At 33.0% G+C, this 15,558-nt stretch overlaps 1 protein-coding gene across 1 annotated transcript in view; it reads left to right on the top strand.

Annotated features, from left to right (window-relative positions):
* LOC150094683 (cell adhesion molecule Dscam1-like) overlaps positions 1-15,558 on the top strand; it is a 216,207-nt gene that overhangs the window by 85,410 nt on the left and 115,239 nt on the right. Inside the window, exon 7 of the mRNA XM_090411621.1 lies at positions 8,252-8,659. Within this exon, the coding sequence (XP_090267747.1) occupies positions 8,252-8,659 (408 nt within the window). The remainder of the gene's footprint in view (positions 1-8,251; positions 8,660-15,558) is intronic.

Below are 15,558 nucleotides of genomic sequence, written 5' to 3'. Positions count from 1 at the left end.
TGGGTCATTTTAAACAAATTGCTTTCCCAGCTGGGGTTACGAACTTCGAACTTGGTCTCCCAATATGTACAATTATGGTTTGTCTAGCCATTTCCATCCAAGTGTTTTCGGATCACACAATGGCATCCTTTCTAAGAAGTTGCTAAATCAATCCCATTAATAAACGTTTAATTGTTTCCATCATAATAATTAGAAGGCAGTTACTTGCACACTGAGGAGGATCACTGCAAAGTAAGATCACCTCAATCCAGTAATCTTAACGCATACGTATTGAATAAAAACGTAGTTGAAGCTATGGAGAAAAACAGTTTAGTGGATATAGGATAAGCGGACATCTTTAAAAAGTGCGATATACCAATTGTTTATAACAATGCTTGACCTCAATGATTACAGTTTGGAGAAATGCACATATACAGGTGAATGTTACGGTCTCTCGGATGCATCCATGTCTCTGCTATACATGAACAAAATTTTATCGATCTCTACCGAGACGTGAAGATGTAAATCCTCTTTATAATTCTCTATTGGATGCCTGCCAAAGTAGTCTCTGTTCACAACAGGAAATAACAAAACTGAAAACCGCATGACATTTATTTAGTGATATGATGCAGTGTCGTTTATAATTATTGTGTCGTGTTTTCAAGGCCAGAGAAGTATTTTTATTTGTGTTGTTTCGCGAGAAAAAAATCTTCGAAAGAGAAATATTTTCAAGTGTTTTAAGATGATCAAGACATGTTTATGTGCTAAACTTTGTTATTTAAATGTTTATTTGGTAATGTCAAAAATATTTTATTGCTGTTCAGGGCAACGCTTCTAAATCACACGAAAAATCCATCTGTATTTTATATCAGACCCAGTTTAGGTTCAAGATTACTTGATTTTTTTTCATTATATAATTCTGATTCAGTTTTCTTACGCAAAATGATTTTAATAATAATGTAATTATTGGTAATAATTCCACTTTGACTCGATGAAATTTTATCCAATTGAATATTCATTATCACTGTTAAAATCAAGTTGTTTCAACTCGTACATTTTAATGACAAACAAACAATCCACAAACCGTTATCTACAGTCGATTGTTGTGATGATAATGAATGATCTCACTGTGCAAAAATACTATTACAAAAAATACTACGTTGAAAATGTAGTAGAACGAGCGGAAACGCGTTGTTGGAAAACGCATTATACACTGCATGTTGGATAAGTCGAGATATTTTATTAACGGTTTCCTGCTAGAAATTTCTACCCTCCATCACATGAATATTACAATCTGTTTCCCATTCTTGAGCAGGGGGAGAAAGAGATAGACGTATGAATGCTTAAGATAGTTTGCAGTTTCCTCTTTCTCCATAACCCAAGGGAGTGCGCGCCTATTATACCCTAAGGAACAGCGGTTTCGGTAAATGAATCGATGATTCAACTCGATTAGAAATGTAAATCTCTATGCGCAGTTTGAATATTCGTATGAGTTGAAAATAGACTAGCTTCATCAGCACATTAATATCCGAAAATTAAACTCAAACTTTTTGGGCTTATTCTACTCCTATTTTCATAGTTGCAATCTGTTATGTACAACAATGAAAAGTAGTTGACTTCAGAATCTATTATTACAGTTACAGAATACGTTCCCTAGGAAACATGCAGGATCGTCTATGAAATGTATTGAAGAAAGCCACTTACATTGATCTCATCTCATCAGATACTAAACTCTTCTCATTGTACATTATCTAATGGATAATTGTCAAATTAAAATAAAATATCTGTAGTAAAATTAGGAATACCTTTAAACTACTATTATTTTTAAAAAGTAAATTACTAGAATGACAATAATGCTTTTGTTTTTCTAATATTCCCAACTTCTCTTATAAAAATCACAAAGTTAACATCGGCTAATTCAACGAATTTAAATAGTAAATGTATGGTTTAGAAAAACAAAACTGAAGATGCCACAAACGTATTGCACACTACATGATAAAAGTATTAACTAAATTACATTATGCAAACATAGATCTCTTGTTTAATAATAAAAGGCCGGAATTAAAAGAACGAAGGAAGAAAAATATACATGTCTAATGAAAATATAATTATGAAGAAAGTTTGCATTTACGGCGAAACTATAAAACATGTAGGCTCTGGGTAACATTTATCGTGTTTAAAATGAAGCCGCGAGATTATTCTGTACACGGACCGTATGATAATCCTTGGGGCTTCATACGAGACAAGATTTTAAAGCTGTTTTAATCATGGTTTAGTTAAGAATGCACTCAAAGAAAATTTCATAGAGTTTTTAATTCACTGCCCTGTATCTAGTCGCATGATGTTTTTATACGGAGGTTATTCAGAGAGTAGCGTCATGGATTTTCTTTGCTATTCCTCAAACAGGTGTGCCTAAAATGCTTACATATTTTAGGACTAACGGCGCTAGCAACAGCTTACAGAATTTGTTTCGCTTCAACATAATGATGAGTGTATGAAATAGGTATGTTAATCCATACCTTGTGCTAGTACAATATCTCCTGAAAATACTTTAAGCTGGATTTACAAATGCTTTATAGCATCTTCTTTTAATTGCTGTTTATAAGATTATTTTATGAAATACTTCTGATTATTAAATATCTCATTCAAAAATATGCAGCGTTTCGAATGGTTGGAAATTGGATAACTGTATATGAAGTTATGTAAAGATTCGAAATTGGCCATTTGATATTTGATCTTCAAATAATTAAAAGGGAATGGAATTGCAAATATCTCTAGCATAAATCATAGTACGATTATAGGAAGCGAGACTCCTGTAGATCCCTCTTTGGTTTGTTCTATTAACTTTGTATTGATTTTCAAAATCAATAGAAATATTTGTATATTTAGCAGTTTTATGCAGTCAAATATTAGTCCTCCATCCCATTCAAATGCCATCTCCAATCTATGAGGTTGCCTACCATGATGGGACTCATGGTGAACTGCGAGCGTTACATGCGGTGAGAACCCTATATCTTCCATATATTGTCATAAGTATTCATGGCTGTAATTCCGTGTGTGTTCACTGCGCCGGTTTGCCTGTTCTGGGGGACAAAAAACCCGAATTTCCGATTTAAAAAAAAAAATCCTACATTCGTATAAGACCAGCTAACTTACTTTTAATCGAAAGAGACCAGATAATGGTTCCTCACGTCATGGACAGAATAGAGCCCAGGAGGTCTTTCCGACCAAATGGCTTCGTCTGTACCGACTGAGCTACGGAGGCTCCAAATATTAGTGCTGGCAGTTTAAATTTCAAGATATTTGATGTCACACTCACCCACCAAAGTTTGTAACAACGTATTGGTACATTTAAGTACGTTAGCGAGTTAAGATTAAATAATCCGTTTCGCCTTCAATTTGGAAACCAAATAGTATTTTTTCCAAACCACTTCAGGCTCCCATCACCCTTTTTAATGGAGATTTAATGTTTACGAGAATCATCTACTACCTAATAGCATTCACAAACATCATACTCAAAGTAGGAGTGGAGCCAACAGCGCGTTGGTTTGAGTGAGGAGCAATAATCTAGTCAACTATGCCAGCTTGGAATACACAAAGTTGCTAATATTTTTCTTAGTTTTTTTTTATTCACCTTGAGCAATCCTGAAGATTTAGGTTATGTATCATTTAACCCATATCCTGAACTCAAGTCACCTTTCCACTGAACAAAACGGATGTTACAAACATCAGAAACAGCATGTGATGCACACAAGAGACGTCCCACAAACTCACTAAGTAAGCTCCTAAATCAAATAACGTGCACCTTAAAGAATCATTATCATCATCACTATGTTTTTCAACTAGATTCCACGAACATATCACTTAATTTGAATTAACCAAGTTAGCAATTTCCACTACCACTTGAAGCTTCCATTTCTAAAACTAAAATTAATTGTAAAACTAACAGTGACTAAAGTCTGAAGATTAAACTAGGGATTTGTATATGATAGTTGTTATACGTGAAAAAAAGTGCGCATAAATCATACAAATAATTATTGGAATTCTACTAATGATCTTTATATCAGTCCAAGACGTTTCGACTAAATAAAATGCTCATACTTACACTATAAACACCATTATTATCAATAAGGATTCCATGTCATTTTGAATAATTTCGCTATTAAAAATGACACAATTAAAATTCAAACGACTCAGCAATATTTAAAAAAACATCCAAAATCCCAATATTAATAAAATCCATCAAGCCAGTTCTATGTTATGTACGTACAGATGGATGGACGGGAAAAAACGAATTTAATAAGTGCTAAGCATTTTGCGAAAGGTACCTATCGATAAACGGTAAAGGAAGTTGCTCAATTAAGGAATATAAACGTATAAAGTTAGCGAAGTCACATTTGATCAGGGGGACAAAAACTTTATTAGCAGTCAATCTATCACTCTTGAGATTCTCAACGATGTGCATGTACACCCAAAATTAAATTAACGGTTAGAAACAAACTTCTTCAAAGTAAGAAGTGTTTATTCTTCATTTTTACAGAAGGCATCTTAATGTGTGCATCCTTCAGTACAATAAAACGGGAAAAAATCTGTTCTTGTAATACAGATTGATGGTGACAACACTCATCAAACCGCAGACCCAGAAACTATCGGAGTGCTTTGTGAAAGAAATATGCTGACATAACGATCATGTAACCCGATAGGGAAAAGGATTATGTTTGGAGATGCGAATGGAATGCATCTTCAAGGACAATCAAACAATAGAAGGAACAGTAAACGCATTAGGGCTAAAGAAAAGTTTTCTCGATGACAACTTGGCTATTCCACATTGGCAGAACAAAGAAAAAAAACTCCGTTAAGAGCATGTGGAACATTTAATCTAGAAAGAAACCAAGGCAGCCTCTCATGGTTGACTCTGCAAGCAGAAGACCTTCAAATGAAAATAATATTTCTTAGAAAAAATGTACGTTTCCTAAATGGACTTCTTTCAGAGGTGCTGAACATGATATCCAGGAGACATGAAATGAACTTTAAAAGAAAAAAACGACACTCTCTTTAAAATCATAAATTATAGAATTAAGATATGACCGATAATATTTATTTAGTTTAATATTTATTTAAGTTCAAATAAACAAAGTATTTATTGTCACGATATCGAAAAGTCGGAGAACCCCTGTCATCTACGTTGTATTTATTATTATTATTTATTATGCACTGATAAGATCATACTCTCAGTAGTATTCCTTATTAGATTTGCCATGTTGAAAGTATTAATATCAACATTAATATTACCCACAAGTATCTGTGGCTTAGTTGGTAACAATGGGGTCATTTGATTGGATAAAATCTAGATTTCAGTCTCTTCTCGTTCGAAGGTGAACTATCATTATAATGGATTTTCGAATGAAGTTGAGTTGGCTGGTCGGATATATCGATAGACTAGATGATTTTAATCCCGCAAAATAGGTGGTGGTGGTGGTGGGGTGGGGTGGGGGGAATAGACTCAGAAATACAAGTAGTCGATAACCCACTACGTAAATAGAATTAACCGATTTATAATAGCAACTAGGTTGGTATGAAGCCAAGTGACTTGGCCTTGACAGGCGTTGAATCTAACATGTAACTGGAAGATGAATCGTGTATCATCTTTCAGTATTCCTCTTTCATTCGAGTAACATTCATCTACCAGTTCTGGTCTAAATTTAGGTCAGATAGATACATACTTATTAACGCAATATAACTATATTAGCAACCCATGTTACATTCTTCATTAAATGGTAGGCAGAAATTTCAGAGATAATTTTAACCTCTGCGTAAATTTCCTACAAGTTTTAATTATTTATTAAAGTCATCAACATCTAAATTACAAATAACATTAATTCACTGAAGTACGGGAAAGATAATAGCGTACAGGTCATAACTGATTTCACTCCTATCCAATTTCTTTAAATTTATTTTTTTTAAAACTTCAATTCCAAACTTCTCATACCACAACCTCTACTGTTGAACGCGTGATGCGTGGTTTTTTTCTTTCCTTGTACACAAAGTTTTATCGGCATTACTCAAATCAAATTCGTTTTCCACTCGAAGCTTGTTAAACTTTGTGAGTAGCTCTGTTTGCACGGCTCGGTAATGTTAATTAGTGTCAACAGCTTAACTCGCAATCTATACAAGTTGGAAGACTTTCAAAGTATAAAATGTGGAAGTTAAAAATAGCATTTCTATCCAAAGCAATAGTCTCTCAGAATACGGCACTTGAATCAAACCGCTAGACATCGCATTTCTGGCTGAAATTCCGTATCTTGAGCATAAATATTTCAGCTGTGAAGCAAAAATAACAGTATAATTCTGGAATTATTTAAAATATACCGCAGGCGAATTAAAACTCAACATGTTCAATATTGCTATATTTTAAATAATCTAAAAGTCAAGCTGATATTAAGATATCATTAGAAATCTAAGTAGAAGAGATAAAATATTTATTTATTCAAAAAATACGAAACATCAAAATCTCATTCAAATGATAGAAAATGTTCCATCATTAGTTGACTTAATACGCCTCTACTAGAAAAGAGAACTCTAGAAGGGATTATAATGAGAATTAACTTCCTGTTAAGTCAATTTAACTTTGTGTAACTTGTTAAACATGTTGTTTCTTGTCGAAACAACTACGAATATATGAGACTAGTATAAGAGGCAAACAAGAGAAGTGAAGGAGAATTGTGGAATGTCTTGAAAGTTAAATGTCTTGAAATAGCTAGAAAAATATACATGTGTTGTATAAGCAGATGCACATCAAACTTTGCTATAAGATAAAGCACAAATGCAAAAGAAACATTTTTTCAAGTAGAAAATTAAAAGCAAATTTTATATGCATCTAAACAAAGAAAATGGAAGAAGAAAATACTACAAAATCCTTCTTTGCAAGATAAAGTTATCGTGTGATTAGTGACAATTTGATTTCCAGCATGATTCTGAAATAAAACATAAAAAATATCCTGCCATAACATAAGTGCAGAGTATAATTCAAGATATAAACTGTTATCTCTAAGTTTAAAACATGAATATTTTGTGCACAAGGAAATTAGAAATTCAACCTCAGAGCTGTCTCTAACATATCATATTCTGCAGTCCCTTAATGTATTTCCTTTGAAATACTTTGATGCAAACATTTTAATTGTTTTGGTGGGTAGTATATGCATTTAGTAGTACGCTAACTCTGATAAGGCTGAGAGATGGGAATATTTATTTTAGGATATCTATTTTCATTATTAGCAATTCTCTACATAAAATTCAATAACATCTATCTGCTATGATTGATAAAAATTTCATTTTGATTCTAATGATAAGAAAATGACAAAAACTTTGTTGTAATCAAAATAATTGTGAACAATTATGTTTTGGGGAGGGAAAATCAGAAGAAAAATGCACGTATATCCTCTAAATTGTCCTATTCCAGAAAGATACCAAACTATTCTAAATTAATGGTGTTTCTTATTTCTTAAAAGTTGGCTTGGAATTGTGAGTTTAATACCGCGTCTCTACAAATCAAACTTAATCCACATTCCTGTCATAACATGCAATTGCTGTGAGGTACCAAATAAATCATTAAATAATTAATTTCCTATTAAATGCATTAACGTTCACTATTTATTATTACTAATGTTTAATAATATGAAGTACAGTAATATTTAAAGTTCTCATTTTAATACCATTATTATTTAGACTGGATTACTACTATAGCATAAATCCATAACGTTTCTCCTTTTTCACTAAAATCGTTCGGTGACGATATTAAAATGAGAACTTGATTGATACATTTTAACCGAGGTCATTACTATTAAATCTAATTGAAACGTGTACAGTCCGAGAGACGTTATGTCTATGTTATGTTATGTGTATTTATATATTCAAGAAACAAAGGAAATCTATAAGATAGTAATGTATTATTGTGAAATACACGTAAAATGTCACGAAGACATACAAGTTAAGCTACCTTACAGAACTGGGAATGCCTTAATACCTTTTAATTTTTTAACAGCAATTTAAGACTATTACGTTTAGTACGACTATGAATAAATAAACTAAATGCAGCCTTGAATAAACGTCGCCTATATAAGGCACTCGCTTTTAGCTAACGCATATACACGCTATTAAGCTAATCTCTATTATCCAAATTAATTTTGAGACCATAAATAAGAACCAATCATTTCATATTTCTTGCTAATTATCTGCAGTTCTAGTTTTAAGCTGTCGATAAATTCTTCGGCAGAGGTGGCTCCTTACTTGGTGTCAGCGTTTCAAGAGAAGACCGTGCACTCTGGGGAATTCGTCTCGATGCAGTGCGTCGTATCCGGAAATCCTATGCCGAAAGTGACCTGGAATGTGGACGGCGTCCCAGTGATGCAGAGCCAGAGAGTAATCACCGGCGATTATATCACGAGCCAAGGTCAAAAGGCCAGTTACATCAACATCACTGAAACCAGAGTAGAAGATAGCGGCCTGTACACGTGCGAGGTGGCTAACGACGTTGGTAAGGTGTGGCAGTCCTCGAGATTAAATATCTACGGGCCACCGTTCGTTCGACCTCTGAGTAACGTATCTGGAGTGTCCGGAAATGATATGATCGTCCGTTGTCCGTATGGAGGATATCCGGTTAAGAGTGTCACGTGGCAAAAAGGTATGATATCCTCATTTGTTTTATTTATGTCAGCATTAATTGTTATTTCAAAAAGTGCATCTATATGCGTGAAGCCATTTACATTGAAAATACTGTTGTCAGTTTATATACAACGCCATAACTTTTACATAACTTAGCAAACTCAGTTTTTCTCGGTAATAATAATGTAACTTATGTTTTACTTATAATCCTTAATTCGATATTTCAAACAGATTCAGATGATTTATGAAATTTTTGAAATACAGCATTACATTTTTAACTGCTTCATCGCGCTAACATTCAGTTGTGTGAAATCAACTATTAAATAAAGTACTGTAATAATGTATTATAACAGTTTGTTAATATATATAGTGTAAAGGATTATAATAATATTATGTTATAACCTGAGGAGCTCGTATTGGTGAGTAATGGTATAACAAACCTGAGGTACCTGAGTCATGCCTCTTACAATAAGCATCCCGTATATCTCCATCTTCTACTCTTATTTCCTTACTTTCTTCTACCTCTTGCTCCTTTCCCCATCAAGTGCTGTTAGAGTAAGGTAGATGATTATTTTCAAACTGTAGCTTCCACTACTAAAACAGGCAAGCTTAAAGGGACCCACCACCACCATTCTAGGATACCTATGGTCATGCTAATAACTTGATATAGGGAAAACACATTATTTTCAAGTCTCAAAGAAATTTAAGCTGAAAGAGATTATAAGGTTTAGATCCGTATTTAGTGTTATGATGAAAATAAATTCTCAATTTCAATTCAGATCAAGAATAAATAAATGAAGTTAAACACGGCAAATTAACTGCTCAAACATTAACGGGACTCAGCGACTAAATAAATGAAGAGCTCTAATTTTATTCAATATCACCTTAAATAAATAATAAATACATAGCTTGCCCTTTCTCTAATTTAATCATATTTTAATCTGCATCTCCTTTTAAGCACACATCGGATTCACTATTATCCTATCAACTGATAACCATTTTAATAATCAGTCTTAGAAGTTTTTCTATTGACCCTCTTAAAAATATCATTTCTTATAATTATGATCATTCTTTATTAAAAAATTAGATATAATTACGAATCGAATTGTACCTGACCCCTAAGTACGTAACTCAGGATGTTATTTTATTTAAAAGATTAAGTTGCAATTCAAATACCAATACACATCACTCACGACAAAAGCTAATTTTCAGAACTACTACTCTGAAAATTATCTTTTTTACTGTACTATTCTTAATTTTCTTTTTGTGCTAATAAGATAATCAAAAGTCCTAATAAAAAGACGAGCATAGAAATTCGTAGTTCGATTAATTAGTGCAATACTGATGCAAATCATGCAGATCGCTTTATATAATATATACGTCTGTGTATACGCCGCACAGGCACACACACAAAGGCTGCCATTTGAGAGCCTTTGAAGGAATTCCACCGATCAAAGGCTAATAGCCTTTAATGAGTGGGATTCACATTACAAAAAAATTATTATACCCTACTTCAACCTCTTACTCCGTTATAATAAATAATAATTATTTAATTGTTTGTGTAGCTAGAAAACAAAAGCAATAGACTGTAGTAACTATCAGAAGGTACATAGTATGTTAACTCGGGTTCTGAACGGTCCTGATAAGACCCTTCCACACATCCACAGTCTTCCAATAAATTATAACCTATCATTCTGTTTTACAATCCTCTCTACTACTGATTTATATTGTTATATATCTGTTTATCAACCATCTGATCTTTAAATATATATATATACATATATATATATACTATAAAAATATTATAATGAGCAGTGCTAGAAGCATTGTACTTATCATGGTTTTCTGCTTATGGATCATCGTTTACTTAAGTCAACTGAATTGTCATTGATTGCATTATGAATTTGTTTTTTTTTTGACAGTGATCAATCCCAAAATATTTTATCTGCGCAATATTCTAAAAAAATTTGATTATCTAGGAAGTCCTTCACATATTTTTATGGATCGGCTCTGTTTCATTTCTCTGTGAAGTCACGAGATGTTCATTCATATTGGAGCTCTGAAATTGTGGGATGCTGATGGACCCAACGAACATTAAACAAAGTAAACATCAAGACAGATTACTTATAACTCTAGAAGTTTCTTGTCTCCTAGCGATCGTCAATTTTCGTGTCTACCTGGCATCTGGCCAAACTTCACTTGATGGAATTCTTCTTGTCACGATGTCTACAAAGTAGGGCTGGATAATTTCTCGCGCAGTTAACTTTAGGGAAGTTGGCCATGTTATCCAACCGCGGACATTGAAATTCATGGACATTCTCTGCTGTTAATGGACTAATTAAAACCGCTGGTAATTTATGTCACTCTCTTGTGATGGACAACTTTTTAGCTGATTTAGACCATTACAAATGAAATGGAATTTTAATTTTAATTAAACTAACATTAAAGTCAGTGTGTGGGGGGACAGAAAGTAAAAAACGCGTTTTCATTTTCTTTTATATATATCTTAAAAGGCAAGACAATCGTATAAATTTTGAATCAGAACTGGAATTTTTTTTTCATAAGAAACAATTCTACCGATAACACTACAGATTTGCTTAAATATTTAAAAGTAATAAATAACAGGTGATTTTTGAAAGACTAAATATGCTGTTTTGGTGAAAACGAAAAAAAAAACGAGATGCTATGAATTTGGAGCGTTATTTTAATCTCGTTGCAAAGCCTGCTATCATTTTCAAGATATGAGCGCCATCATAAACAGAAAAATTCATTCAAATGAATTAATACGTACAGTTATAATTCGCAATATTTAGCATCAAAACATTTGGTGAATGTTAATTGGAAAAATCGATCGGCTCTACCTGATGTAAAAAGTTTCTGTTAATTAAAACTAGTATCTGATAATCAGAAGTGGGGAATTGAACGAATAAATGAAAATAAATTTGTTGCGGTTCATCATCAATCCATATGCCTCTTAGGACAGGTGGAGTCTCCTGCTTCGGGATTACGATGAATTAATACAGCCGCCATAATCAATCCTTTGTTACATTCCCTAAGGGTGAGTATTCATGCCTGTTGATCTGTGTGTTCACGAGGCCGGTTTGCCTATTCTGAAATACTAAAAACCTGAGTTTCCGGGAGGAAACCGTCCACCTTCATATGATACCGGTTAATTCATTATTTGATTAAAAAGGATAAATAAACGATACATTACAAGGGATTTAAACCCGCGTCTTTCCTACCGATGGGATCGTCTTCATCAAGTGGGCAACGTACATTAGTGGGAAACGTCAAATAAAACCTGATTTTTGCATTGACGTTATCGCCTGGGTCTAGTCTTTTAAAAATTTACTGTAGTTTCATTGGAATAGAATAAATGGAAAACAGAACCAAAATGTCCTCTGTTTTTAACAGGAAAAAAAAACTACTGTATGCCAATTACATACAAGCGTGTGTTCAAAGGATCATTTTTTTCACTCAAAATTGTTAACCAAATATTATAAATTTAGCTTCACAAAAGTAGTGAAAGCAAGATAGTATATATTCGTTTCATTTGATGTTTATTTAGCTGAAGTTTAACTTTATATTAAACTCTGAATTAGAATCAAATTTCTAGGTGAGACACAAACTCGCATTACGATATAAACTGCATTTGCGTTGAATTCTCAAACTTCCAATATTGCTAACGCTTCTTGGCTGTCATCATACCATTGATGGCATTGGGATAGCCGTTATTCGAGAAGTCATCCATCTGTGGGTTTCACATACAGTACATTAATTTCGCTCATTACACGAAACTGCTGTAGCAAAACATGGCGAAATTCTGTGTGTTAAGCAACGATGAGATTTTAACTTGTGAACATTTGTGTTTAAAATTTAAAAATAAGCGATATTTAAGATATTTGTGTTGTATTTTTTTTCTTGACAGTATATACTAGCAATAAAAAATGGCTTTTCATATTTTATCCGTTCTTTAAGCGACAAAAAAGTGTCGTATTGCTAAAGTCACATCGATTATATAAATATCAATGCAATTCGAAACGAAAATCGTTTTGCATAAACGCTGGATTTCAGTGTAGCCATATTTGAAAAAAAAAAATGTCATAAAATATTACAAATTTTATTTAGCAATTTTTGAAGTGTTAGCTGTTAATACAACAAAATAATTGAACATTCTTATGTTAAGCTTTAAATTTAAGAAAAAAATAGGTAAATGCATATGTTTATGAAAACATCGAAGCCGATTCTCTTTAAATATTTATTATTATTATTTGTACTCTCGAAACCAAACAGAAAAAAAAATATTCAACATATTTTCGTAACTTCAGCGAAAAGTGTATTGATTTTGCATACATAATTAAGAAAAAAAAATCGGCCAGTCAGAATAATGGCAAATGCTAAAAGCCTAGCAACAACTTATTTAGGAGTGACAGAAGACATGAATAGTGAAAGGAAACAATTTAAAGAGCATTAGAAAAGAAATAAGATTTCAGAGCATTAAAAGTTGGTTGCCATTCTAATTACCTGATGGAACAAAAAAAAAAAAACAGCCTTGAATAAAACAACTGCTCGGGAATTAGCAAGAATTAACTTTTTTTATAATCATCTATCTTCGTACAACTAAATAAAAATGAGAAAAAAAAAGATAACCATAAACAATTTAGTACATTTTCTCAGGTTAGAAAACGAAGTTAAATATTCATGAACACAGATGTCGTATATATCAGATACTGACAGTATTTCCAAAAGAACTGCGTTTTATTTTTATTTCTGTTGCGTTTACAGTAGGAGTTTTAAATTTTCTTGAAGAATTCTCTATGCTTCTTAATAACTGGTTGTTTAAGATAGAGAAAAAGACGCTGAAGACGAAATAAACTTCATATAATTAACTGAGACAGTAGTTCAAAAGAGAGAAAAAAAATATTAATTAGCAAAGATCGCACCTCTGAGACTTGAAGCTGTTATGAATCTGAATATCTTCACATGAATATAATGCTAAAAAGAAACATGTTAATCCTAGAATATGGCAATTATAATTGAATTTCTTTCCATGAATTCTATTCCCTATTGTCAGTACTGGAAAATTTTTATAACAAAGCGCTGCCTCATCTAAAACATTTGACTTCAATTCATGGCTGCAATATACTCAAGCTGCATCAATGATGATGGAAACCACAATAAAATCATAACATTTACTTATATTTATATTAACATTACTATCACATGCAGAATAAGAAAAGAGACTGGAGATAGTTGGTTGTTATTGTGAATTATATTAGTCCTAATCAGATATTTTAGTATCTCTAAATTCAACTTTCTAATATTAGCAACTATCAGTTTCCCGATATTTTTTCTCGGATGGAAAATCCAGGCCCTATCTTAACAAACCTCCAATCATTTATCCTGCATTCAAGTCTACTGTACATCCTAATGATCATTGCTGAATTTTGATGCTTGCATTTTCAGGTAGGTTTATGGGAGAAAACAACTTGCTTATGCGGCCGAAATTCATTTGTAAAATCCCGTTTTTTTCAGAGAACTGTGTCTCGCATCAGCCCGGTTTGAATGAAACCGGGTTGTTTTGCAGCATCGCTTCATCTTCACAACTGTTCTACTAATTAAATTAATTAGCATATGATAATACAACTGCCGTGTATCTTATACGGACAGTACGGAATCATCTTATGAAACCAATATGAAGCTATTGGTTATAATGTATTTATGTCGGTCAGTTGTGTGTGTTCTCCTGGCCGAAAAGTGGTGGGAACCCCTCCACTTTTGCAGGAGACCGACTAACTTGCAATTAGATTTAAACAACCTGATAATGGTTCCTCACGTCATAGACAGCATTCCAACCCAGGTCTTTCCAACCAGAGGGTTAGTCTACACCAAACTATAAATTAGCCAACAAAAATTAACCTCTTATTGAAAACAACACAATGATTTTGTCATACTAATATTGTGACTGAAAATTTGTAAAAAACTAGTGCTAGTTTGCTAAATATTTTACAGTTAAATAAATATTTAGTGATTTAGTGAATTTTTCATTGATAACAAAGAAACATATTTTGTGTTATCAATGCAGAAAAATCAAAGTTTTTAATTTTCATTTTATTGCTAGAAGACATTATTACCACATAACCTTTCATCGTTTGAAGTGAATTTAACAGTGAAATAAAACAAAAAAAAGGCCGAGAGGTTAAATACAGTGTCGCAGAATACCAGGCAATTGTCATTTGATATTTGGAACGGAAGCACTGCTTTCGTTACCCTATGGAAAGGAAAAACCAAGGCATGAATATAAAGCGGAGAAGGCTTTCTCTCTCTGAAGCAACGCAGTAAACAGCATCATGCATGGAATGAGATGGTTTCGATTCAACAGTAATGCGTGAGAACCATTTATAAGGGATAAAGACAAAAAAAAGTCCAGAACGCATAGAATTCACGGTGATGGATAGAATTGCCTCTTAGCATTAGTTCATTTGAGAGCCATCTGGTTTCAGCCATTAATCACAATGATAACAATGTGTCACCGATACAGAATCCTAATGGTAGCTTAGCTTTTCACCGCAGAAAAGAGTGAACAGTTCCATGACGTCTGTCTTTTATAAAACAGTTTATTATATCAATGCAATATCAATGGCGACTGCCCATCCCCCAACTGCATCGCAGAGAGGACTCACTCATCAATTGATTAACTCTTCCGTCAATGGTTTTTTATGCCAGTCATCCAGTTTTGCTGGATGCAGAATAGGACAGGTGACTTCTTATGCAGTACATTATGTGTGTGAAAAGCTTTTGGAAATTTAATTAGGAGTTATTCTTCAAGTTGTTTTATTCTCGTGTTAGTTTCATTCTGACCGTACAAGAATCCAGGATGGTTATATTCCGTGACGGTGACCTATCTCCCTACTCTCC

The sequence above is a fragment of the Typopeltis vanoorti genome, chromosome 21 (genome assembly GCF_054136105.1).
Source record: "Typopeltis vanoorti isolate ZY-2024b chromosome 21, IOZ_Tvanoo_1.0, whole genome shotgun sequence".
NCBI lineage: Eukaryota > Metazoa > Arthropoda > Arachnida > Uropygi > Thelyphonidae > Typopeltis > Typopeltis vanoorti.
This window is presented reverse-complemented; position numbering and strand designations above follow the sequence as displayed.